Consider the following 20,834-nt stretch of genomic DNA (forward strand, 5'->3'; position numbering starts at 1 on the left):
TTCTTAAAAATAATAACATCCAATTAGAAAACTTGAAATTAATTTCGATTTCAATAATCTGTTTTTAATTAGCAATCGGTCTCTAATCTTAGATATGATTGTATTTTATCAGCATTCATCAAAGCAGGTGTTACAATTTATATAATAATGTTTGAATATATTATTTGTTCATTCATACATTAATTCATGCATACATCAATTCATGCATACATCAATTCATGCATACATCAATTCATGCATACATCAATTCTTGCATACATCAATTCACACTCACTCACTCACTCACTCACTCACTCACTCACTCACTCACTCACTCACTCACTCACTCACTCACTCACTCACTCACTCACTCACTCACTCACTCACTCACTCACTCACTCACTCACTCACTCACTCACTCACTCACTCACTCACTCACTCACTCACTCACTCACTCACTCACTCACTCACTCACTCACTCACTCACTCACTCACTCACTCACTCACTCACTCACTCACTCACTCACTCACTCACTCACTCACTCACTCACTCACTCACTCACTCACTCACTCACTCACTCACTCACTCACTCACTCACTCACTCACTCACTCACTCACTCACTCACTCACTCACTCACTCACTCACTCACTCACTCACTCACTCACTCACTCACTCACTCACTCACTCACTCACTCACTCACTCACTCACTCACTCACTCACTCACTCACTCACTCACTCACTCACTCACTCACTCACTCACTCACTCACTCACTCACTCACTCACTCACTCACTCACTCACTCACTCACTCACTCACTCACTCACTCACTCACTCACTCACTCACTCACTCACTCACTCACTCACTCACTCACTCACTCACTCACTCACTCACTCACTCACTCACTCACTCACTCACTCACTCACTCACTCACTCACTCACTCACTCACTCACTCACTCACTCACCCACCCACCCACCCACCCACCCACCCACCCACCCACCCACCCACCCACCCACCCACCCACCCACCCACCCACCCACCCACCCACTCACTCACTCACTCACTCACTCACTCACTCACTCACTCACTCACTCACTCACTCACTCACTCACTCACTCACTCACTCACTCACTCACTCACTCACTCACTCTAATAAATGCAGATCATATCATATATGTTGTCCAATGTAACACCACAGTAACAGCCAAGTCTTATTTTTTTATCATAAAGATGTCGCTTTAATTTCATCATAGGCTGTTAAAACCCCAAAAATCATTTACAATTTCTACAAAACGTGACTCTTACTTACGCATTCCTGTTTGTCGGCGTAACACGGAAAAATGTATACTAGTCAATGGTATAAAATTTGTTCATGTCATAAATGCTGTCAAATGAAACAAGAATTAACCTTACTTGATTACAAAATTCAAAACTGTTTTATAACATGGGCGTACGGGAAAGAGTGCATTTCCGTATATCCATAGGGTACGGGAATTGTAACTTTTCCGTACACTCAGCGTGTACGGGAACTTGTATATGTCCGTACATCCGTAATATACGGGAAATGTACACGCCCGTATATTTTTCGTGTACAGGAATTGTATAAACCCGTACGCTCAACGTGTACGGAAGAGCATAAATTCCCGTACACTCAACATGCACGGAGACCATACATGTCCATCCGCTCAAGATATACCGAGATGTATGGTGCCGTACATTCATCAAAATTTTGTTAGTACCAGTCGTACATCAACCCTACCAGCATTGTCGATTTTTATAATTTATTATTATAAACATGTCGCTTTAATTTCATCAAAGGTTGTTAAAACCCACCAAAAGCATAGCATTTCCTACACAACGGGACCCTTACTAACACATTGCGGTTTCCCTGCGTAACACGGAACAATCTATACCAGTGTATGATTTAAATTTTGTTCATATCATGTATGCTGTCAAATATAACACCAAATTACCAGACTTTATTACAAAATTCAAAACCTTTATAACATGTGTGTACGTGAAAGGGTACATTACCGTATACCCATAATGTACAGGAAGTGTTACTATTCCGTACACTCAGTGTGCACGGGAACTGGTTTATTTCCGAACATCGTATATTCATCGTGTACGGGAAGAGTGTAATCTCATACTCTCAAAGTGTACGGAATAGCATAAATTCCCGTATTTTCAACATGTATGGAGACCGTTCATGCCCGTACACTCAAGATATACGGAGATGTACCGATTCATCCATCAAAATAGTATAAGTACTATCCCATTAAAGCATTAAATTTTCTACAAAGGTAATTTTTACTGACACCATCCTGTTTTTTTACGAAACAGTGATATGTTTAAGTCAATGGTATAAATGACTTTCATATTATATGTGCTTTCAAATCAAACCCCCAAAGACCTAAATTGGCTACAGAATTCATTGTTTTTTGTTACAAAACGAATGTACGGGTTAGTACACGCCCGTACATCGAATCCCGTATACTCAAGATGTGCGAGTTTTATGAATATACGAATCCGAACACTCCCGTATACTCAACATCCCGTACACTTACCGTACAAATTGAATGTACGGGTTTCAGTACATTCTCGTATATTAAACCATTTTCCGCAGTGTAACATCTTCAATCCGTTAAAGTTAGTCCAATATAGCCAAGAGACATTCGGAGCTCCTCGGCCATTTTTATCGAAAAAGATTTACGTTATTCTGCTCAATCGTTTAAGACATTCGAGAGGACAACGAGAGAGAAATACTTATGATTAACACCTTTATTGTTTAAGGGATTTTCATAAGTAACTAAGCTTGATTGGTTATAATTTGGCGATTATCTCGTAATTACTTTTTAATATCAAATATGTATTTCTAGAAATGGAACTTGATTTTGATATTTTAAATATTTATTTTTAATAACTCAGTCAGAGTGAATGTTAACAGTTAATTGTGTCAAAGTCAATTTAAAGAACACCCGCACAATATTGTGCCGTATAGTTCCGAAAAAAATACAATAATATTGACCTTGAGTGTTCATTGTATTGACTTCTGCCTAGTTTAAGGAATATTTGCCATGATAATCCACTGCCGTGCATCTTCTCAATATTACACTGGTGTCACAGTAGGAGCCATTTCCTGTGTATTTGTTAATTGGCTCAGGGCCTTTTAGGTTGACACTTTTCGAGTAGATTATCCTACTAATACATATAAACAATATACATAGCTATAAATGAATTAATTGAATAAACCAAAATAAATATGACTGATAAGCTTTTAAACAGTGATATAGCATTTATATTTAAACCCATTTTAAATGCATGATCACCATTGTTATATCCAAATTGTGAAGCATCCTTTGTTAAAATATATTGGTGGGCTATTATATATAACATCACTCTTGTTCTTATTCAAAGGCATTGTATAAATACTGTTATTATCGTTTGAAAGCAACAACAACAAAAGATGAAAAGTCCAATTCTATAATAAAACCTTTATAACTGCACGGCTGGATTCCCAGATCGGAGAACTGCTAAGCAGCACAAGGCCATTAAGATAACTTTCGTTATGACTTTGTATTAATATTTTCGTGTATATGCTTATGGGTGTGTGCGTGTGCGCGCGCGTGCGTGCGTGCATGTAAGTGTGTTTGCGTTTATTCATCGGTTCTGTATAGTGTGACTTTTTGAATTGCTATTCGTAAATATGGTTGGCATTATTTTACTTTGTACTGTGATGATAAGAAATGTTACTGTGTCTCAAGCATTTAATGATTTTTGCCTATCAATTATATAGTTAATATGTTTTCATGAACAAGTTTAAAAATTATAAAAGGGTCATACAAGAATAAATTAAATCAGTAGGGTACTTATTTAATAAAACAAGAAAGGATTTTTTTCAAGAAGGACATTTGCAGATACAAAGTCACACGGTGCAAGATTTCTCCTCGTATGCGACCGCGCACCCCGGTTGAGTAGTGCAGCTTCACCGAGCCCGAGCCACACTGTCTTAGCGGCACGTGCATTTGACCAGCTTGTGGTATTAGCTGACATAACTGCGAATCGCTGTTGAAGTGCAGACAAAGTTTTATCGTTCAAATGACTCAAGTCAAATTAAGATGTTAAAAGTTGGTTCTTTATTAATTCCCCTTTTACGTTTAATTGTCACGTTCGGCTATTGATATAATATACCAATATTATTTAATAGAAGAAGAAGTACAAAGATCCTAGTTAATTCTCTAAGTGTTTCCATTACAAAGGGTCTTTTCCTGTATATGTCAAATTTGGGAGTAGTCGGTCCCTGCTAAAATTAAAATGAAATATGGAATCATTGTTGTGACTCGGAGACCTATGCATATCCCTGATAAGAAATAAGAGATGTCTAGTTGGTTTGGTTTTGGCTATTTTAAATGCAAAACAGGCATTGCCTTTTGAAGCACACACTAGTTAACTATAAATGTCAATATATGAGCATACTTTCTTAACATGCACTAGTTCACAAAGCCAAAAGTAACGCCGAATCATTGATATCCTCATTAACATTGTTATTATTTATGGCCTTTCTCAACAAAATGTTTGCATTGGTGGGCCGCTCATGAAAAAAAAAACCTGCCGTAATCAAAATTTTACCAAATCAGCTAAATCAGTAAAATCTTTTTTTTTCTTACTCCTATTTGTATTCCTATAAACAGCTGAAATAAAAAAAACAATTATATACTATTGTATTATAGTAAATATATATTATTATATTCATAGTAAAAACGCAGCAGCTAGCTGCCAGCAGCACAGCAGCTAGCTGCTGTTGCTGCTAGCAGCTTGCTGCTATGCTGCTGTGCTGCTAACTTCACTCACATGGGATTGGGGCTAGAATAAGGCATGAGGTAATAAATATATCGAATGTGTGCGTTTGTTGCAGCTCATGCTGGAGTTCTGGAAACAAGTGAACGGGGACCTGGGAATGTACGACTACCAAGTGTACATGGTCATAGACCCGACCTTCCTGTTGGCAGCTGAGGACGACAGGGGAGAGGTTCTAGGTAATTGATGCAGATCAAGGAACATCGATTGTTCTAATAAGTAACATTGATATACGTCAGTACATGCCGATTCTTCCAATTTACGATCAACGAATCTCTAACTTAGTACAAATTATCAGCAACCGTTAAAAGTGTCACTATGCATTATAATAATGTACATAATTACATTAAAGGTTTTGGCGGCGTCAGCAAAAATAGCCCTGACACCGTTTATCTGGGCAATTTCATCGTGCGGGATGACGTGCGTGGCCGGGGGATAGGGCGCCAGATTTGGCGGGCCATGATTGATAAGGCCGGGGACATGAACATCGCCCTAGACAGCGAGCCCTACATGGTGGACTACTATGGAAAGAATGGGTTCATGTTCAAGACCTTTAAGGTTGCGTTTTACAATGTTGAGATGCTTGAAACCATGAAAGGTAATGCTTCAACAAAGTACAAAATTAAGACGCTAACAGAAGATATGTGGCCGCTAGTTATGGCGTACGACCGTCAAGTGTATCCGTCACTTGATAGAGAGAGGATTCTAAGGGCGTGGTTTGGAGTTGGCGACGTTCGTGGGGTGGTAGCTATTGATCAAGGTACAATCGTGGGCTACGGGTGTATTCATAAGAAGGAAGGCAAGCAGTATGGGTTGAGAAATGTATTCGCAGACAGCGAGGAGGTTCTAGAAGCCATGCTCAGGGACATGTTTGCGGTAGTGCCAGTTGGTTATGTTGTTCGATTTATGAAGGTGGATGGAAAACCTATGCCAAAGTTTATCCAACACAGCGTCGACGCAGACGACTCGGCACTTAGAATGTTTAACAAGTTCAAGATAGAAACCAACGAAGAAAAAATGTGGTTTGCATCGGCTCATATCCTATGAAGACTGTTTAGTGAACAATATTTCGTATACATCTTAATTGTTTATTTTGGTTATAAATGTTGACTTCGCCATGAAAAGGGTTGTGTGATGAAAGCTCTTTTTAGTATCATACATTATTAAGACAAGTTTGTAATGATAACGCAGTGTTATATGCATCTTTCCAAATGTTTTCAAGCTATTTGGTACTACATGTTTTTAAAATATATTTGAAATATTTCACAGTACTTTTTACATAACTTAACTATAATTTGTAATTTTTGAAACAAGGAACATAATCATACCACTATATTTTAACATGACCACTTCTATTGGTTATTTAATTCATGTAACTATGTGAGCCCCCGACTTCACACAGCGAGATATGTTACCGGCAATAATGTCCAAACCGAGCATAATCAGGCATTGCCTTAGTACAAAGAGTCTTCGACAGTTTCATACATCTTTTTGAATATAATCCACTTGAACTTGTCCGCATGTTTCACCATCATAATGTCCCCGTGCACAGACATTTTGCTCGGGTAAATGTCTATCGGCGGCAGTACGTTCTCCTCTATAACATGACCTTGTTTCCCAATCGTCATTATTTTGCGCTCTCCTTTCATGCCCACAAATATCAAAGTTCTGAACGCCATGACCTGCGTAATTGGCTTGTATATATCAATGGTCCATATCAAGACACCGGTTTTACTGATGCAAGTTACACCTTTAAGCGCTCCAACTACTATGTTTCTTCCCTGAAACGTACAAACGCTCGAAACTCCCCGGAAAAGAGACCTGCTCCGCCCAAACTGGCTTTCAGCTATAGTCCTGCTCTCAACGTTGTAATGTGGCAACCGACCCGGATGGCGCGTCGGTCTGGGATAAATAAGGTCGACCAAGTCGTTTAGATAGGCCTCTTGCCGGTTGTAACACACCGCGAATACAGGGGATTCTTCCGGGCAGTTGCGCCCTCCGCTTGTCGAACTTTCCAAGTAACTGATGTCGATATAGTTTGAATCAACTAATAGTTTATATAGAACAACGAGATCAGGATGAGTTAATATAATAGTAATATACCCGTTCTTCTGAAGTACGGACACTTCCGAAGTTTCTCCGATTTTACAAAGTTTCCCAGAGCCCTCTAGTGTAATTGCTTGACGAAAGGACATACGTTTCCGGTCACGTTTTTGAAGACTGTCCCCAACAGATGCAATAATGTATTCATCAAACATGACAATGTCGGTGCAGTGTTCGAGGCTAAAGTAAGACTTCTCCACAAGGTAGACGGTTTCCTGTACTGTGGTATGTGAGGAGCGGCCGTCGTCCATCTCTTCATCATCGCTGTCCTCAATATGCCCCTTCCGGCTCACTAGAATTGGCTTCCCGTCAAATTTTAGAGTATTTATGAACAATGGGTTGATGGAAACCTCCACGTAATTTGGGAGCGTGTTCAACACTTCTTTAGCGTTTTTGGTTTGAACCCGCATGTCCTTCAAACGATTCACAAGCTCATGGGCTTCATAATCATCTTTTTCTTTTTGGTTCGAACCTTTAGTAACTGGAGGCTTTTTCGTCGCAACAGCCTTCAACTTCCATCTCTCTTCCCTAGATAGCTCAGAAAAGGGCCTTAGAGAAGCCCTAGCTTGACTAAATTTTGCTTTCATTTCTTCGACAAAGTTATCCAAAAGCGCTTCCGCTTCCTCAATGGTCTCAAGCGTATCGTCTTGTCTTCGTCCCTCCAGTATAGACTGACTTGCGCCCTTCAGACGTTTGAGTTCCGCCACACCCACGTCAAGCTTCACCTGAATGTGTTTGGAGGCGTCCACGAGCGCCATGCTCTCGCACGGGGACTGGGTGTGCTCCTCGGTGGCGCACTGTTGGCATAGCAAGTCCTCGTGCTCCACACAGAAGTAATCCAGCGGCTTCTGATCGTGTCGCTCGCACATTTTGACCGAATATTACGGCAAGGTTAAATAAATCAACGAATCGTCCTTAAAAATCAACGATTTATTATTGCAATGATTCAACATCTTTCGCAATATGACATGCATTCTACAAGCCAGCATGATATTTATCACAACAAGCCATTTAGAAGTTGAATTTATTCCATAGTTACGAGGTCTACGGATTGATAATTAAACAACGGAAAGTATCATTCCAAAGTATCGATTTCAAAATATATATTAGTGACACGGTCTTTTGTTTCTCTCGACACGCTTATTCGACCTTTTGTTTTTCACTTAAGGATATTCGATAAAAGAAAGTACATGTACACGCAACGTTTAATTGTTATCATTGTAAATGAGAATTGGACAATTTTAAATCACTGGAACTAATATATATATATGCATTATAAACCATTACATGTAAATCACTTACGATCTGCGTAAAAAGTCTGTGCTACCAGAAAACAATGTGTGATCTGCACGGGAAGAAGCTCGAATATTTCTGTCTCCACCATGAGAAAAATTGCTGCCGGAAGTGTCGAACTCGGACGCACGACAAGCCCCCATGCGAGTGCCTGCACGTGCGCGACGTGTACGACCGTCTCCAACACGATATGGAGGACCAAATTCAGGACGTTGTGCGCCTGCGCGACCGTAGCCAACGGATCCTAGATGGATCCTACCAACGCAGTCTACTCTATCGCGTAACCGACGAGGAGGGCCACTTTGACAGGTTTTATAAGACCATGAAAAAGAAGTTCAAAGAGACGAAGATGAAAATCAAGGCGTTTACATCTGAGGATTTGTCGGAGCAGTCCCGGAGTCAACTGCACGCGTTTATAGCTAGGCATATACCTCCGAAGTTCAGTAAAAAAGACAAGCCGAGAGAAATGATGAAGCAGATTAAAAGCGTGACCAAACAAATAAAATCAGCGAACATGATGTTGTACAGTCTGCCAAATTATATTGAAGTGACAGTTGATGAAAAATTCATGAACCTGTTGACGTATACAGGGGATCCTATAAGTATAAGAGGGCGTCCCAAATATATGGCTCAAGTTTCGTCCGATGAAGATGAATTTGACATGAGTGATGATGAAAATTTCTATGTTCTGAAAGAAGAAGATTTCGAAATCAATGAAAACGAATCGAAATCAACAAAAAGAACATACAAGAGTGCAAAAGAAGGCTTATCGTCACAGTCTGCCCCTGTGAAAAGTTACGATGATAATGAAAGTGATGATGACATTGCACTAAAGGGTGTGCTAAAGTGGCAAAACAACGCCCCGGCATTCAAGGTATTCAACTCATCGGCGCCGGGAACCAAACCCGCTAACCTTACACCTAAGCTCGGGAAACGTCCGAATAAATATGAACAGGAGATAGCAGCGGTGAAAGAGAAAATGAAACTACCTCCAATTTCAAAGACACCAGAACCTATCAAAAATCTTAGACGACAGTATGAGCTAAAGAAAACCGCCCGGTCCATGCCGGAGAAAACTGAGGTCCACAACCCAACACAGAAACTGTTCTTGAAAAACACAAAGTTTAAAGTGAAGAAACGGTTCAAGTTGGATGGCTGTGAGGATGCATTGGTTTTAAAAGACAGTATATTGCTGTCACTTGGAGAAAAACTGCAGAAAAGAGACCGGAGCTCATTGCAGCTTGCCGTAGAAATGAAGCTGACTCAATGCTCAAACATGTGTGCGATCATCGGGTCACAGACTCAAGTCGCCGTCCTACAACTGAGAAAATGCATTACTATAATAGATACGCAATACGGGCTACAAGTTGTCTACAAGATCAAGATCCGCCAAAATTACCTAGACTTTTGTCATATGGGAAACTCAGACGACGGTCCCCATCATCCGTCATTTAAATTCGCGGTCATCTACAAAGGCTATCCCAAACAACCAGTCAACTGTATTGACGTTGTCCAAGCTAAAGAAACTCACCGACCAGGAATGCCGCCGATGTTCGATTCCAAGTCGTTTGAAATGGAAATAGCCAGTGACAAGCCCAAAACCATTTATGGTATTAGTGCATTCATCGATGGTCATATAGTGCTGGGTACTGGCGATTCGGTCATGTGTATAAGCGAAACGGGGAAAGTTGTTTGGAGAACACCCGTGTCGTATGAAGTATCTGGTGTTCTGTGTACAAGGAATCTGATTTACTGTTGTATTCAAGACAAGAAACGTGTAGTGATATTCAACAAGGCTGGTTTCGTGACCGAGGAAAATGTAGTCCCCGACCTTGACCTTATACCATGCAAACTGAGTGCAAACATGGAGATCATGCTCATCAAAGATTTTAAATCCAAAACATGGATCTCCGTCGTGTTTAAAAATGGGCTGTTTATTGTCTGAACTAAGCCTAAGGGCTATTCCAGTAAAACATATAACCCCGGGGGAAGGCAATTATTTAAATAGTATATGGTAGCTGGGAGTAAGATTACTGGTCCCAGATGGTAGGGTGTCTTTTTTCGCTAACTTGGAGCATAAAAGGGTTACTGTGATTCTGTAGAGGGTTGCCATAACTAAAAAGTGCCTCCCCCCACCACGGGGGTTATATGTTTAAATGGAATAGCCCTAAAGAACATGACTTCTTGCTATTCACTTAAAGTGCTGCAGAACATTATAAGATATTGAAGATATCGACGAACACAATGGCTTTAGCTTAAACATTTTATTTTAAGCATTTTAAATTCAGTGAAATAAAAGAAATTGTACATGTACTGTGTAAAACAACATTCATATTATAGGTCAAACACTCAATCATATTGAATAACACCAGAATTGTGACTTCATAAAGCATAAAAAGTGTTTATCAAGTAAATTACAAATTACCTGTCATATTTTAGTATTGTCAAAACAAAAATAATTACTTAACAATCAGTTGTTCCTTGTTTGAATTTGAACTCTATCAGTAACTACCAGCCTACCATACAATGTGTATACTTCTATCAATAGTACTTCTTATAAGTGACCGCATGCACCCGACAACAATTTTAAGGGTCTATCACAAAAAATTATGTTGGCAACATTCGTCTTTTAAATCTGTTCAAAAATATGACTTTTTTGTTCATAATATTAAATTAAATAAGTGTTCAAAGCCTGAAACATTAACCTTTTAAAAACATACCACAGAAGATCACAAAAATGATTTCAATATATGATAAACCTCTTTTTTTAATTTAATGCCTTTGCTCTATAGCGATGATAAGCTAACAATAATCAATATTCTATTCAGCACGTGTGATTTCATTTCAATACTGTTTCAAACCTGTTTCTATTCGTTCCATATTGCACAGGTAACAATGAACCAGTCTTTGATTTGCTCTTAACAAAACTAGTATAAATTTGATTGTTTGAGATTCGACATGCTTATAAGAAAAAATTGATCTGATAATGCAGACATCAATACACATACAGACTATCAGTCTTGGAATTATTGTTACCCATTTCACAATCAATCAATCAACTAACAAATACTATCATTTATGACTCTAGCACAGACTTTCCCCAAGAAATGCTATTCTATACACATGTACACATAATATTACTGTATGCTTCAAATGTAAGATAAATTTAGATACATGCCAAACAGATGTCTATTCATGTTGTACAATTGTTACAACTGTAAGTGTATGGTGAACTAATAGTACATAAAAATAGTGATACATAAAGGACAAATTGCACTATTTTTATCTCTCAAATTTGGAATAAAGCATGTACCAGTAATTAAACACTCTAAAATGGATATTTTTCGTACATGTGCTAAATGGTGCGCCATCTTTTAAGCAAAATGATACATGTTACTAGTATATGTCAATTCAACGGAGAACTATCGCACCAAAATCTAAAATAAATACAGAATTATGATTTAAGAAATTTGATTCAAACGTTACAATACTTTTGTCAGTTATATAACAGACACTGGAGACACAGTGAAATTATTCATGATAGCCGGCATTGCTGGAAGTCCCACTGAACATCCTCTCAGATCACAAACATGTAGCATGGTGCTAAGCTGAACAACAGAAATGTTAGCCAGACAGACTAACAAGGGGTTGACAACACAATGGGCTAATTTCTCAAATCTTAAGTAAAGCTGGTTTTAACCCTTAAACTTTAAAACCCTAGTTTACACACTGGTAAGTTGGCTATGATAATCTTTTTAATAATTTCAATTAAAAAGTGTGGACGCTGTCAGGAAAGCATAAGGTAGAAATGATTAAAGGAAAAAAAGTTTTTACTTGAATTAGCCCCTATAACAGGCTTTTGATAATTCTAGAAATCAGCCCCAGGGTTCAACAACACCAAATCACAAGGTTCAAGTCTCTATCACAGTTGTATGGGTCATTCCATAGTGAGAACCCCCGCCGCATAGCTCACTGAAGAATCACGCGTATTGGAACACTTGCTTGACTGGGAATACTTGAGGAACTTGAAAGACACCCGGAAACCATTGCCTACTGCCCGTAATGCATCAATTGTCTGAAACATTCAAAGAAACCATTATTAAAAGTTGTTTTATGATACATCAAACAATTTAAGGTAGAAGTACTGATGTTAGTGTAAATTTATTTAATCTAGGCTCTAACAAAATTCCATACCTAACAGAAACATTGATTACTGGTCCTTGTGAGTTTGAGTACTTTTGGGGATCAAGCTCAGGACCTTTTGGCTGAGAGGTTCGCTCAGGAGCTCTTGGCTGAGAGATTCCTGGTGGGGATCAAGCTCAGGAGCTCTTGGCTGAGAGGTTCCTGGTGGGGATCAAGCTCAGGAGCTCTTGGCTGAGAGGTTCCTGGTGGGGATCAAGCTCAGGAGCTCTTGGCTGAGAGGTTCCTGGGGGGATCAAGCTCAGGAGCTCTTGGCTGAGAGGTTCCTGGTGGGGATCAAGCTCAGGAGCTCTTGGCTGAGAGGTTCCTGGGGGGGATCAAGCTCAGGAGCTCTTGGCTGAGAGGTTCCTGGTGGGGATCAAGCTCAGGAGCTCTTGGCTGAGAGGTTCCTGGTGGGGATCAAGCTCAGGAGCTCTTGGCTGAGAGGTTCCTGGTGGGGATCAAGCTCAGGAGCTCTTGGCTGAGAGGTTCCTGGTGGGGATCAAGCTCAGGAGCTCTTGGCTGAGAGGTTCCTGGTGGGGATCAAGCTCAGGAGCTCTTGGCTGAGAGGTTCCTGGTGGGGATCAAGCTCAGGATCGCTAAGGTGATAGGTCCCTGGTGGGAATCAAGGTCAGGCCCTCTGGGGTGAGTGTCTCTGGTGGTGATCAAGCTCAGAATCACTATAGAGAGAGGTCCCTTGTGGGGATCAAGGTCAGGATCACAAATGTGAGAGGCAATTGGTGGGAATCAAGCTCAGTATTGCTAAGATGTGAGGCCACTGGTGGGGATTAAGGTCAGGTCCTCTATGGAGAGCGAGGCCCCTGATGGGGCTCAATCTCAGGTCCCTTACGATTAGAGCAAACTCAGGACCTCTAGGATGGGAGTCAAGAAATACCTTCACACCCAAACACCACGATTTTATTATATATTAAAAATATTTGAAGTAAAAAATTCATTGCTTCAGAGAAAAATTTAGATGAGTAATGCATTCTTTATCATTACTATCATGATATCCCATTTATACATGTGAACTTGGTCTTATGGTCTTCAGGTTGGACAAGTTGGTTTCCACAGGTGAATTCATTTAACCAAGCAGCACAGAAAAACCCTCTCTTATAACATCAGGAATATGAGAGAGATAAATATAATCTTGTTTAATAAGAGTTGTATAATAAAATAAATTTGAACTTATAGAAGTAAAGTATGAAGAGGACTTACATGCAGGAACACGCCAATCGGGTGTCGCCCACAGATGGTGTTCTGGTATTGCTTTAGATAATCTGAGAAGCCACCGGAATCCAGCCTCTCTATTTTGTCCATACCCTGCAACACAATAGTTAGTACTTTCATGTTTTTTTTTACAAAAATGAACATATGTATTCATACAAATAACATGTATAAGAAACAAACTTTGTTTAGTTTATACTAATTTATTTGAACTGCACGATATGACACTATCTGGAGTTTGTTTCCTGGGTAAAAACAGCACTGTGTCCATTAGAGAAGCCATATAACTGAAATTACCCATCTACTTCATGGTTATCAATTCCACCATAACAAAAATGAGAGCGCTAACTGTCACAAAATTCACCCATTCTAATTTTAGGACAATAAGTTTGGAGATAAGTGGTTTAACGTTAAACCAAATTAAGAGAGTAGGCACTCTGACTGAAAAGACAGTTTTTGCCAATTCAAGTGTAATAACTATGGAGTGACTGAGGCTACATGGCTGGTTATCAAACCTGACCAACATATTCTGAATGTTGTGATACACATTCTGAACAAATATGGTGATAATTGAATAAAAGCTTCTAAAGTAATTGATCTGACAAGGTCGATTTTAGGTAAATAAAATAATTAATGGGTGCTTCCTCTTTGAGTGACCACAAGCGATATGGCTGGTTAACGAACTTGTCCAAGATATCATTCCCATACACATCCTGACCAAATTTGGTGATGACAGGACAAAGACTGCTAAAGTTGTTAAGAACACAAGCCCAATTTTAGGTAATTTCTATTTTTAAAGGCATTTTCTCTTGACTTACAACAGCAATATTGTTGGTTAGCAAGCTTGTCCTGAGATATAATGCCCATACACTTTGTGAACAAATTTGGTGATGATAGGACAAAGGCTTCAAAATTTATTGATCGGACAATACTTTTTTTTAGGTAATTGCTATAATTTAAGGGCAATAACTCTTGAACTCTCGAGTGACTACAGTGATATGGCTTGTTATTTAACTTGTACGAAATATTATGCCATTACACATTCCGACAAATTTGGTGGTGATTGGGCAGACAAGACCAATTTGAGGTAATTTCTATAATTTAGGGGCAAAAACTCTTGAACTCTCGAGTGGCTGACTACAGCGATATGACTGGTTATGTAACTTGTCTGAGATATTATGTCATTACACATTCTGACAAATTTGGTTGTGATTAAAAAAGGCTTATTGAGCGGACAAGACCAATTTCGGGAGATTTCTACAATTAAAGGGCAATTACTCTTGAGTGACTTGAGTGATATGGCTGGTTATCAAACTTGTCCCGATATTATGCAAATACACTAGGTGTGTTTTTTCAGACACACACAAGGGTAACATAACCATATCACCCGGAGAAAAGCGCTATGTAAGCATTACATGTTATGTAGGTAACAGTATGGCTAATGTTGTGTGTATGTGAATTTTACATGGACAAGTTGTGAAAGGTATAATAAACAGAAATAAATCATAAGATATAAATGTGCTCAATTAGATGAAATAATCTAATATTTTCACTTGCTTTTTAAAAATATCAGACAACAATGGTAATATTTTAATGAAATTAGATGTCTTAATTTAGGCAAAAAAACTGTTTATTTCCTGTTTCACTGAAAATAAATATAGGTAGGTAGGTCAAGAAATTCTTTTAATTTTTATTTTAATTGAGTTCAGATACAGGATACAGGAAAGCGTATTTCCCTTGCAATAAACTACAAAAGTATAATTATAAAAGGGAGAAAAAAAGTAACCATAAGATTATTTTTTGTCCACTGGCAATACATTTTTTTGAGGTTTGGGTACAACAACTAAAGTAGGACGGGAAACCAGAAACAAACATCTTTTGTTACACATTACCATTTTATCCAGAGATTCTATAGACCTCCATATTTCTCCCACAGACTTGTCGTAGTAAGTGTAGTTAAATCTTGAACCTGGAAAATTAAACATGGTTCTAAATCAACCGAAAACCAGCCATTTCAACATGTTCATGTTAAAACACATATAATTTGTATATACAAGTTTTTTAATGTTATTTAAATTTTTGTTCTAACTAGTTTGTATTCTGTCCCAGATAATTGATTTTGCATACTCCAGGAATAGACTTAGTATGAATAGTTGACTTTTGAATGCAATTCTATTCATTGTTAATTCAGCCATGAATGTCTGATTGGACAATAACCCCGGGCAACATCTCATTGTATTAACCTTAATCAAGCAAAATAAAATGTTTCCTCCAACTCATTTAATCATTGGCTATGGTATACAGTGAACCTGACATACATACACTTTACAAATAGACAGGCATGACTAGAAAACTACTCCAGTCTGACAGGAAGTTGTTTAAATATTATAACTATATAAAACCAACATTTTTTTTCATTAAATTATCTTTAAATTGCTAAAACAACAATCAACTTGTCCAGTACATGTACCTCAAACCAGCCAGTATCTCAATTTTACCCACCCCTTTTGGAACCCTTTTTTTGAAATACCAATTTTCAAAGTGGCTGGTGTTGATGTTCTCTTGAAAAGAAGAGTGCTTCATTTACCTGACTAGTTCTTGCATGTGTAATTCATTATTAAAAAAACAAAATTTGCCTGAGTGAGCTACCAAAGATTCTTCATGCCAATTGTTCATGAGGTCGCTTGTAAATTAAGAAAGAAAACTGCAGAAAAACTAAAAAAAGTGGCCAAGATTTTTACCAGAAGTGACAACCAGCTATGCCATGACTGTTAGACTTAGCATTTATGAGTGATTCATTGATGAATGACAACAACATAAAGTTTATAAGCGTACCCCAGTGGCAGAAATCTGATGAGATGACAAAGAAGTTGTCTGGGTCAGCGAGGTACTTGGCGAATATCTTCCCGTACATCGACTCCTTATCCTGGTTTAGGGAACCAACCAATACTGGCACCACTGTGAAGTTTCCCTTCTTACTGCAGAAATACAGATAATAACATATTCAAACATTTAAAGCTAGTTTTGGTGGTTCTTTTGTACAAGTAGGAGTATACACTGTTTCCATTTCTCAATAATGATTATTTAATTAGAGTATGTTTACTCTTTTTCATCCTTATACAAGTAAAAAAATGCACAAGCCAACTGTTTAAGAATGGAAAAAAATGACAACTACATGTATACTTTGGTTTTTCGAGGTAAGTTGTGACCAGTTTCATGCAATTGGTTGCCAGATATTCCTATTCCAGCTGTAAGAAGCCCAAAGACATACATTGCATTTGACAACAAAACTATTGTGGCAAGACACGGCCCAGAAGATCAACATTTTGTTATGCTATGTACTGTTGCTCAATATAATGTAATAATGAAAACAGCCAGACATACATGTTCATGTATTAATCATAAATCTAATATGATTGCAAACATGTTATAAAATCAAGGGTTTTCATTGATTCATTTATTTAATATAAGCACAAGTATGCAAACCAAAATCAAGTTTGGTACTTGATAAATAATCTGAAAATTGTCATATATCAGGCTGACAGTTTTATATTAAATACTTTCTTTTATCAAGCAATCCAGGACAATAAAATTAAAAGAATTGAAAAATAAGAATACATTTAAAAAAGAAGTGAAATCACATCTCATTGTTGGTATGAAATGTGCAGAAATGGAAGATTTCCTATTTTATTAATTGTTATTCATTTAATATTGCATATCAGTGCTAAGATTTTTGTCATATTATGCTAAAGTGTCATATGGTTTTAACAGTCGGTTGCATTATAACTGTAAAAGTTTGATCTCAAACATTTAATCATTCTTTAACTGGTCAAGAGTACATGCATGTTATTTTTGTATAAGAAAACCTAATTTAAACAGCTTACAACTGAGATCTGGGCAAATAATTACATTTGTCATAAGGACCCCATTGGAAATAAGTTGAATAACTTTAATGGGTTATCCTGTGTTATATATTTGTCACATTGAATTAAATCTTTATTAACACACGTATGTATCCAAAGCATTCTCATGATGTTGTGCTTTAGTATAGATATCATCATACTAATACTAATCAGTCTGTGTTATAACTTTATGAGATATTTGGTTTGTTACTATGACATATATATATATGCACGAATAAATCTATCTATCTATCTATATATATACATATCAATTCTAACTTTCTGGTCATTATTTATAATAAAATCGATATTTAAATGTATGAAGAATTTTGGCTTGATTAAGAAAATATTAACTGACTGATTTAAGATGTACACATTTCTCTACCTCTCCATGGCCTTAGCAATATAGGGCAGCTGCATCTCTATACTTTGTTCATCTATGTCTGTACTGATACTCACCTCTCCATGGCCTTAGCAATATAGGGCAGCTGCATCTCTATACTGTGTTCATCTATGTCTGTACTGATACCTCTCCATGGCCTTAGCAATATAGGGCAGCTGCATCTCTATACTGTGTTCATCTATGTTTGTACTGATACTCACCTCTCCATGGCCTTAGCAATATAGGGCAGCTGCATCTCTATACTGTGTTCGTCCTCATCTGTAGTGATACTCATCGTTTCAAACTTCCCTGTGCCATACAACTCCTCGTTTACTGAAATAACATTATTAGCCTAGCTTCTTCAAGGTTGTCTCTCGATCCTTGGAGAATTTCCCAATCAAAAAGGAATTTAAAATAAGTATAAATAATTTTAATATTTAAATTAAAATCATATTAAGTGAAAGTAAAACAAATTTATATAGATCATAAGAGAACGCCAAATTAATTTAAGTATAATTGACAATTAAGTGAACATAATTTACTTTTTGTATCAATGATGAGGTCATAGAGGGGTGTTTTGTATTTCTCTGTGGAGGTTAGGGCACATCCGCCCAGTCTCACATGGTGTGAGGGGCCCAGGATAAATACCCGCTTGCTGAAAAAGAAGTAGCAATCATCGAAACATACCATGTGTCAAGAAAATAAGGCCCTCTGGTCAATGCATGTTTTGTAATGTATGACAGATAGCTTTTTTTGAGTAGTCATATTTACTTCTTCCAAACTTTGCCCATTATTGGTCAATTTTTGCATTGTGTATTTGATACTGCGAGAAAAATAATCAATTATCTTGGAGACACTCAGTAAATATTAAACTGAAATTCTTGATCATTCAAGATATTGTCATACAATCATTGATAAGATGGGCACATTTTAAGCAAAATGTTTGAACAAAAACTAACTGTATCAATGAAATAATAACAAATCTGCATAAAATGCAAAACATTCGATTCATCTCATCATGTATGTTCTGTGATCATTCTTTTGTGATCATAAAAGTAGTTTTCCTCTAATATACCATTCATCGTATCTCAACTTAGTTCGCTGGTGTAGCAAACAATGGCAAACATCAATCAGGTTTTCAAATATATTGAGTGAAATGTTCAACTGCTACATAAAGTTGTTAAGTGTAGGTCAAAATTTAGTAGTCTTGGACTCCAAGACTCCTTTTAGTGCCCAACTCTGATGTACTTGTACATAATAAAAAATATAATATAATTGTTCAAAGCTACACTTGGGTTTTGAACTTCAAAAGATTACATGTACACAATAATACAATATAGTATCACATACATTTTTGAGGGGTCCATCTGTCTGTACGCATGGGCTCCACATGCCCCACAGTATGAATAGCCTGCATGACTGAAAACAAGAGTATAATTGAACTTATTTACCGGTAACAGAACATTTTTTAAATGTTGATACCTGTTTTTTTTTATTGGAGTAGGAGCTTGGTAATAAGTTCTATTTAATGGTCCTTTGCAATTATACTAAGACTATAACTTACAAAACAAAACTCCACTGAATATTCTGTAGAGTAATTAGAGTAAAACTTGCTGTTGTATTTGTATTTAATATGTGCAGGAACCATTTTTTATCATAAGTAAAATACCTAATAAACTAATTTGATCCTATAGTTAATACAAGTTACACAAGATTTAAGTTAAAAATGACATACGGTGCAATGAGAGCTCTGGTGGGAGCTGGAAGTTTGCTGCAGGCATCTAACCATCCACTCAACTGCCGGTTTAAATCTGCACCTGTAATTACAAGAACAGTGTTTATAGTAACTTTGTGTATTTCTTTAGACCCTGCGGTCAAGGATAACCTGTGAAAGTGCAAGCACTTATTTCCAACGGGGTCCTTTGATTTTGCTTAAGAGACAGTACGCTGAAGATACAGTGGTGGGATACGAGGAAGTCCGGGTGCTATACTCTAGCACTTTTTTGAAGAGACACCTTGGCTCTTTTACATGCTTGGTGTAAAGCACCAATACACGGGATACAACTTTCCTGGGTTAAACCAGTACTGAGTACACCACCTTTCCAAGCACTAAACTTTAAAATGCGGAGCGCCAGGCAAGAAAGCTACTTGTACAAACTTTAAACGTCTTTTGGTATGACACAGCCAGGGATTGAAACCACCACCTCCTGCTTCGTAGGTGGATGCTTAACCACTAAGCCACAGAGACGGTACTTAAATATTCATTATGGTTTTAAGTGATTTATCTAAGTTTCAGTCCAACATTTGCTGGCAACTGGTCTGCTTTGCACCAGATACTGCTCCACAAACAATACAGTGTTTCTTCCAGGATTGACAAGGAGCATAGTGCGTCATACCATTTGCGACAATACAGCAATAAAATATCACGAAATATTTATCTTGTGTATTTTGATTTAACCCCTTCGGAACTTTTTGAGACGACCCCCTACAAAATGTAAACAAAGCGCATAGCCATGACAAATTGCGTACCATCATCAGTATACCAGCTGCCAGAATGAGAGGCTTTCCTTACAGACGCAGAACCCATTCTGTTCTTAAACATGCTCATGGCCAATACTAAAAAAAACTAAACAAAATTGCGATCCTTTTCTTCGGAATTATAAGGATAATGAGTTATACGCATGCGCGAAACAGAAAATGGTTATTTTACACTATAGTAGATTAGCAATGGGTAGTCGCCAGTTACCTGCCCATGATACTGTTCGTTTGTCTGTACAGAATGTGAGGTGTGTGTTTTTGTTGTTGTTTTATTTCATTTTATTGATTCATTTTATCAAATTACTACTTACTTACTTACTTACTTGCTCGCTCGCTCACTCACTCACTCACTCACTCACTCACTCACTCAC

The 20,834-nt window shown here is 37.8% G+C and overlaps 2 protein-coding genes across 2 annotated transcripts; one reads left to right on the top strand and one right to left on the bottom strand.

Annotated features, from left to right (window-relative positions):
- The first annotated feature begins 4,553 nt into the window (after positions 1-4,553).
- LOC128208400 (uncharacterized) lies at positions 4,554-6,103 on the top strand. Its single transcript, XM_052911959.1, has 3 exons — positions 4,554-4,565; positions 4,898-5,018; positions 5,192-6,103. Exons 1-3 carry the CDS (start codon positions 4,554-4,556, stop codon positions 5,884-5,886), a joined length of 828 nt encoding a protein of 275 aa, XP_052767919.1. The 3' UTR covers positions 5,887-6,103.
- A 4,381-nt stretch (positions 6,104-10,484) lies between these two features.
- On the bottom strand, positions 10,485-20,606 carry LOC128209457 (protein MEMO1-like). The gene is made up of 9 exons (XM_052913484.1): positions 20,455-20,606; positions 19,661-19,742; positions 19,276-19,344; positions 18,468-18,580; positions 18,147-18,258; positions 16,477-16,619; positions 15,534-15,610; positions 13,633-13,737; positions 10,485-12,310 (listed from the first exon to the last, which is right to left on the bottom strand). The coding sequence occupies exons 1-9, from the start codon at positions 20,531-20,533 to the stop codon at positions 12,173-12,175; spliced, it is 918 nt and encodes a 305-aa protein (XP_052769444.1). The 5' UTR covers positions 20,534-20,606; the 3' UTR covers positions 10,485-12,172.
- Between the last annotated feature and the right edge of the window lie 228 nt (positions 20,607-20,834).

Source organism: Mya arenaria, chromosome 11, assembly GCF_026914265.1.
Source record: "Mya arenaria isolate MELC-2E11 chromosome 11, ASM2691426v1".
Lineage (NCBI taxonomy): Eukaryota > Metazoa > Mollusca > Bivalvia > Myida > Myidae > Mya > Mya arenaria.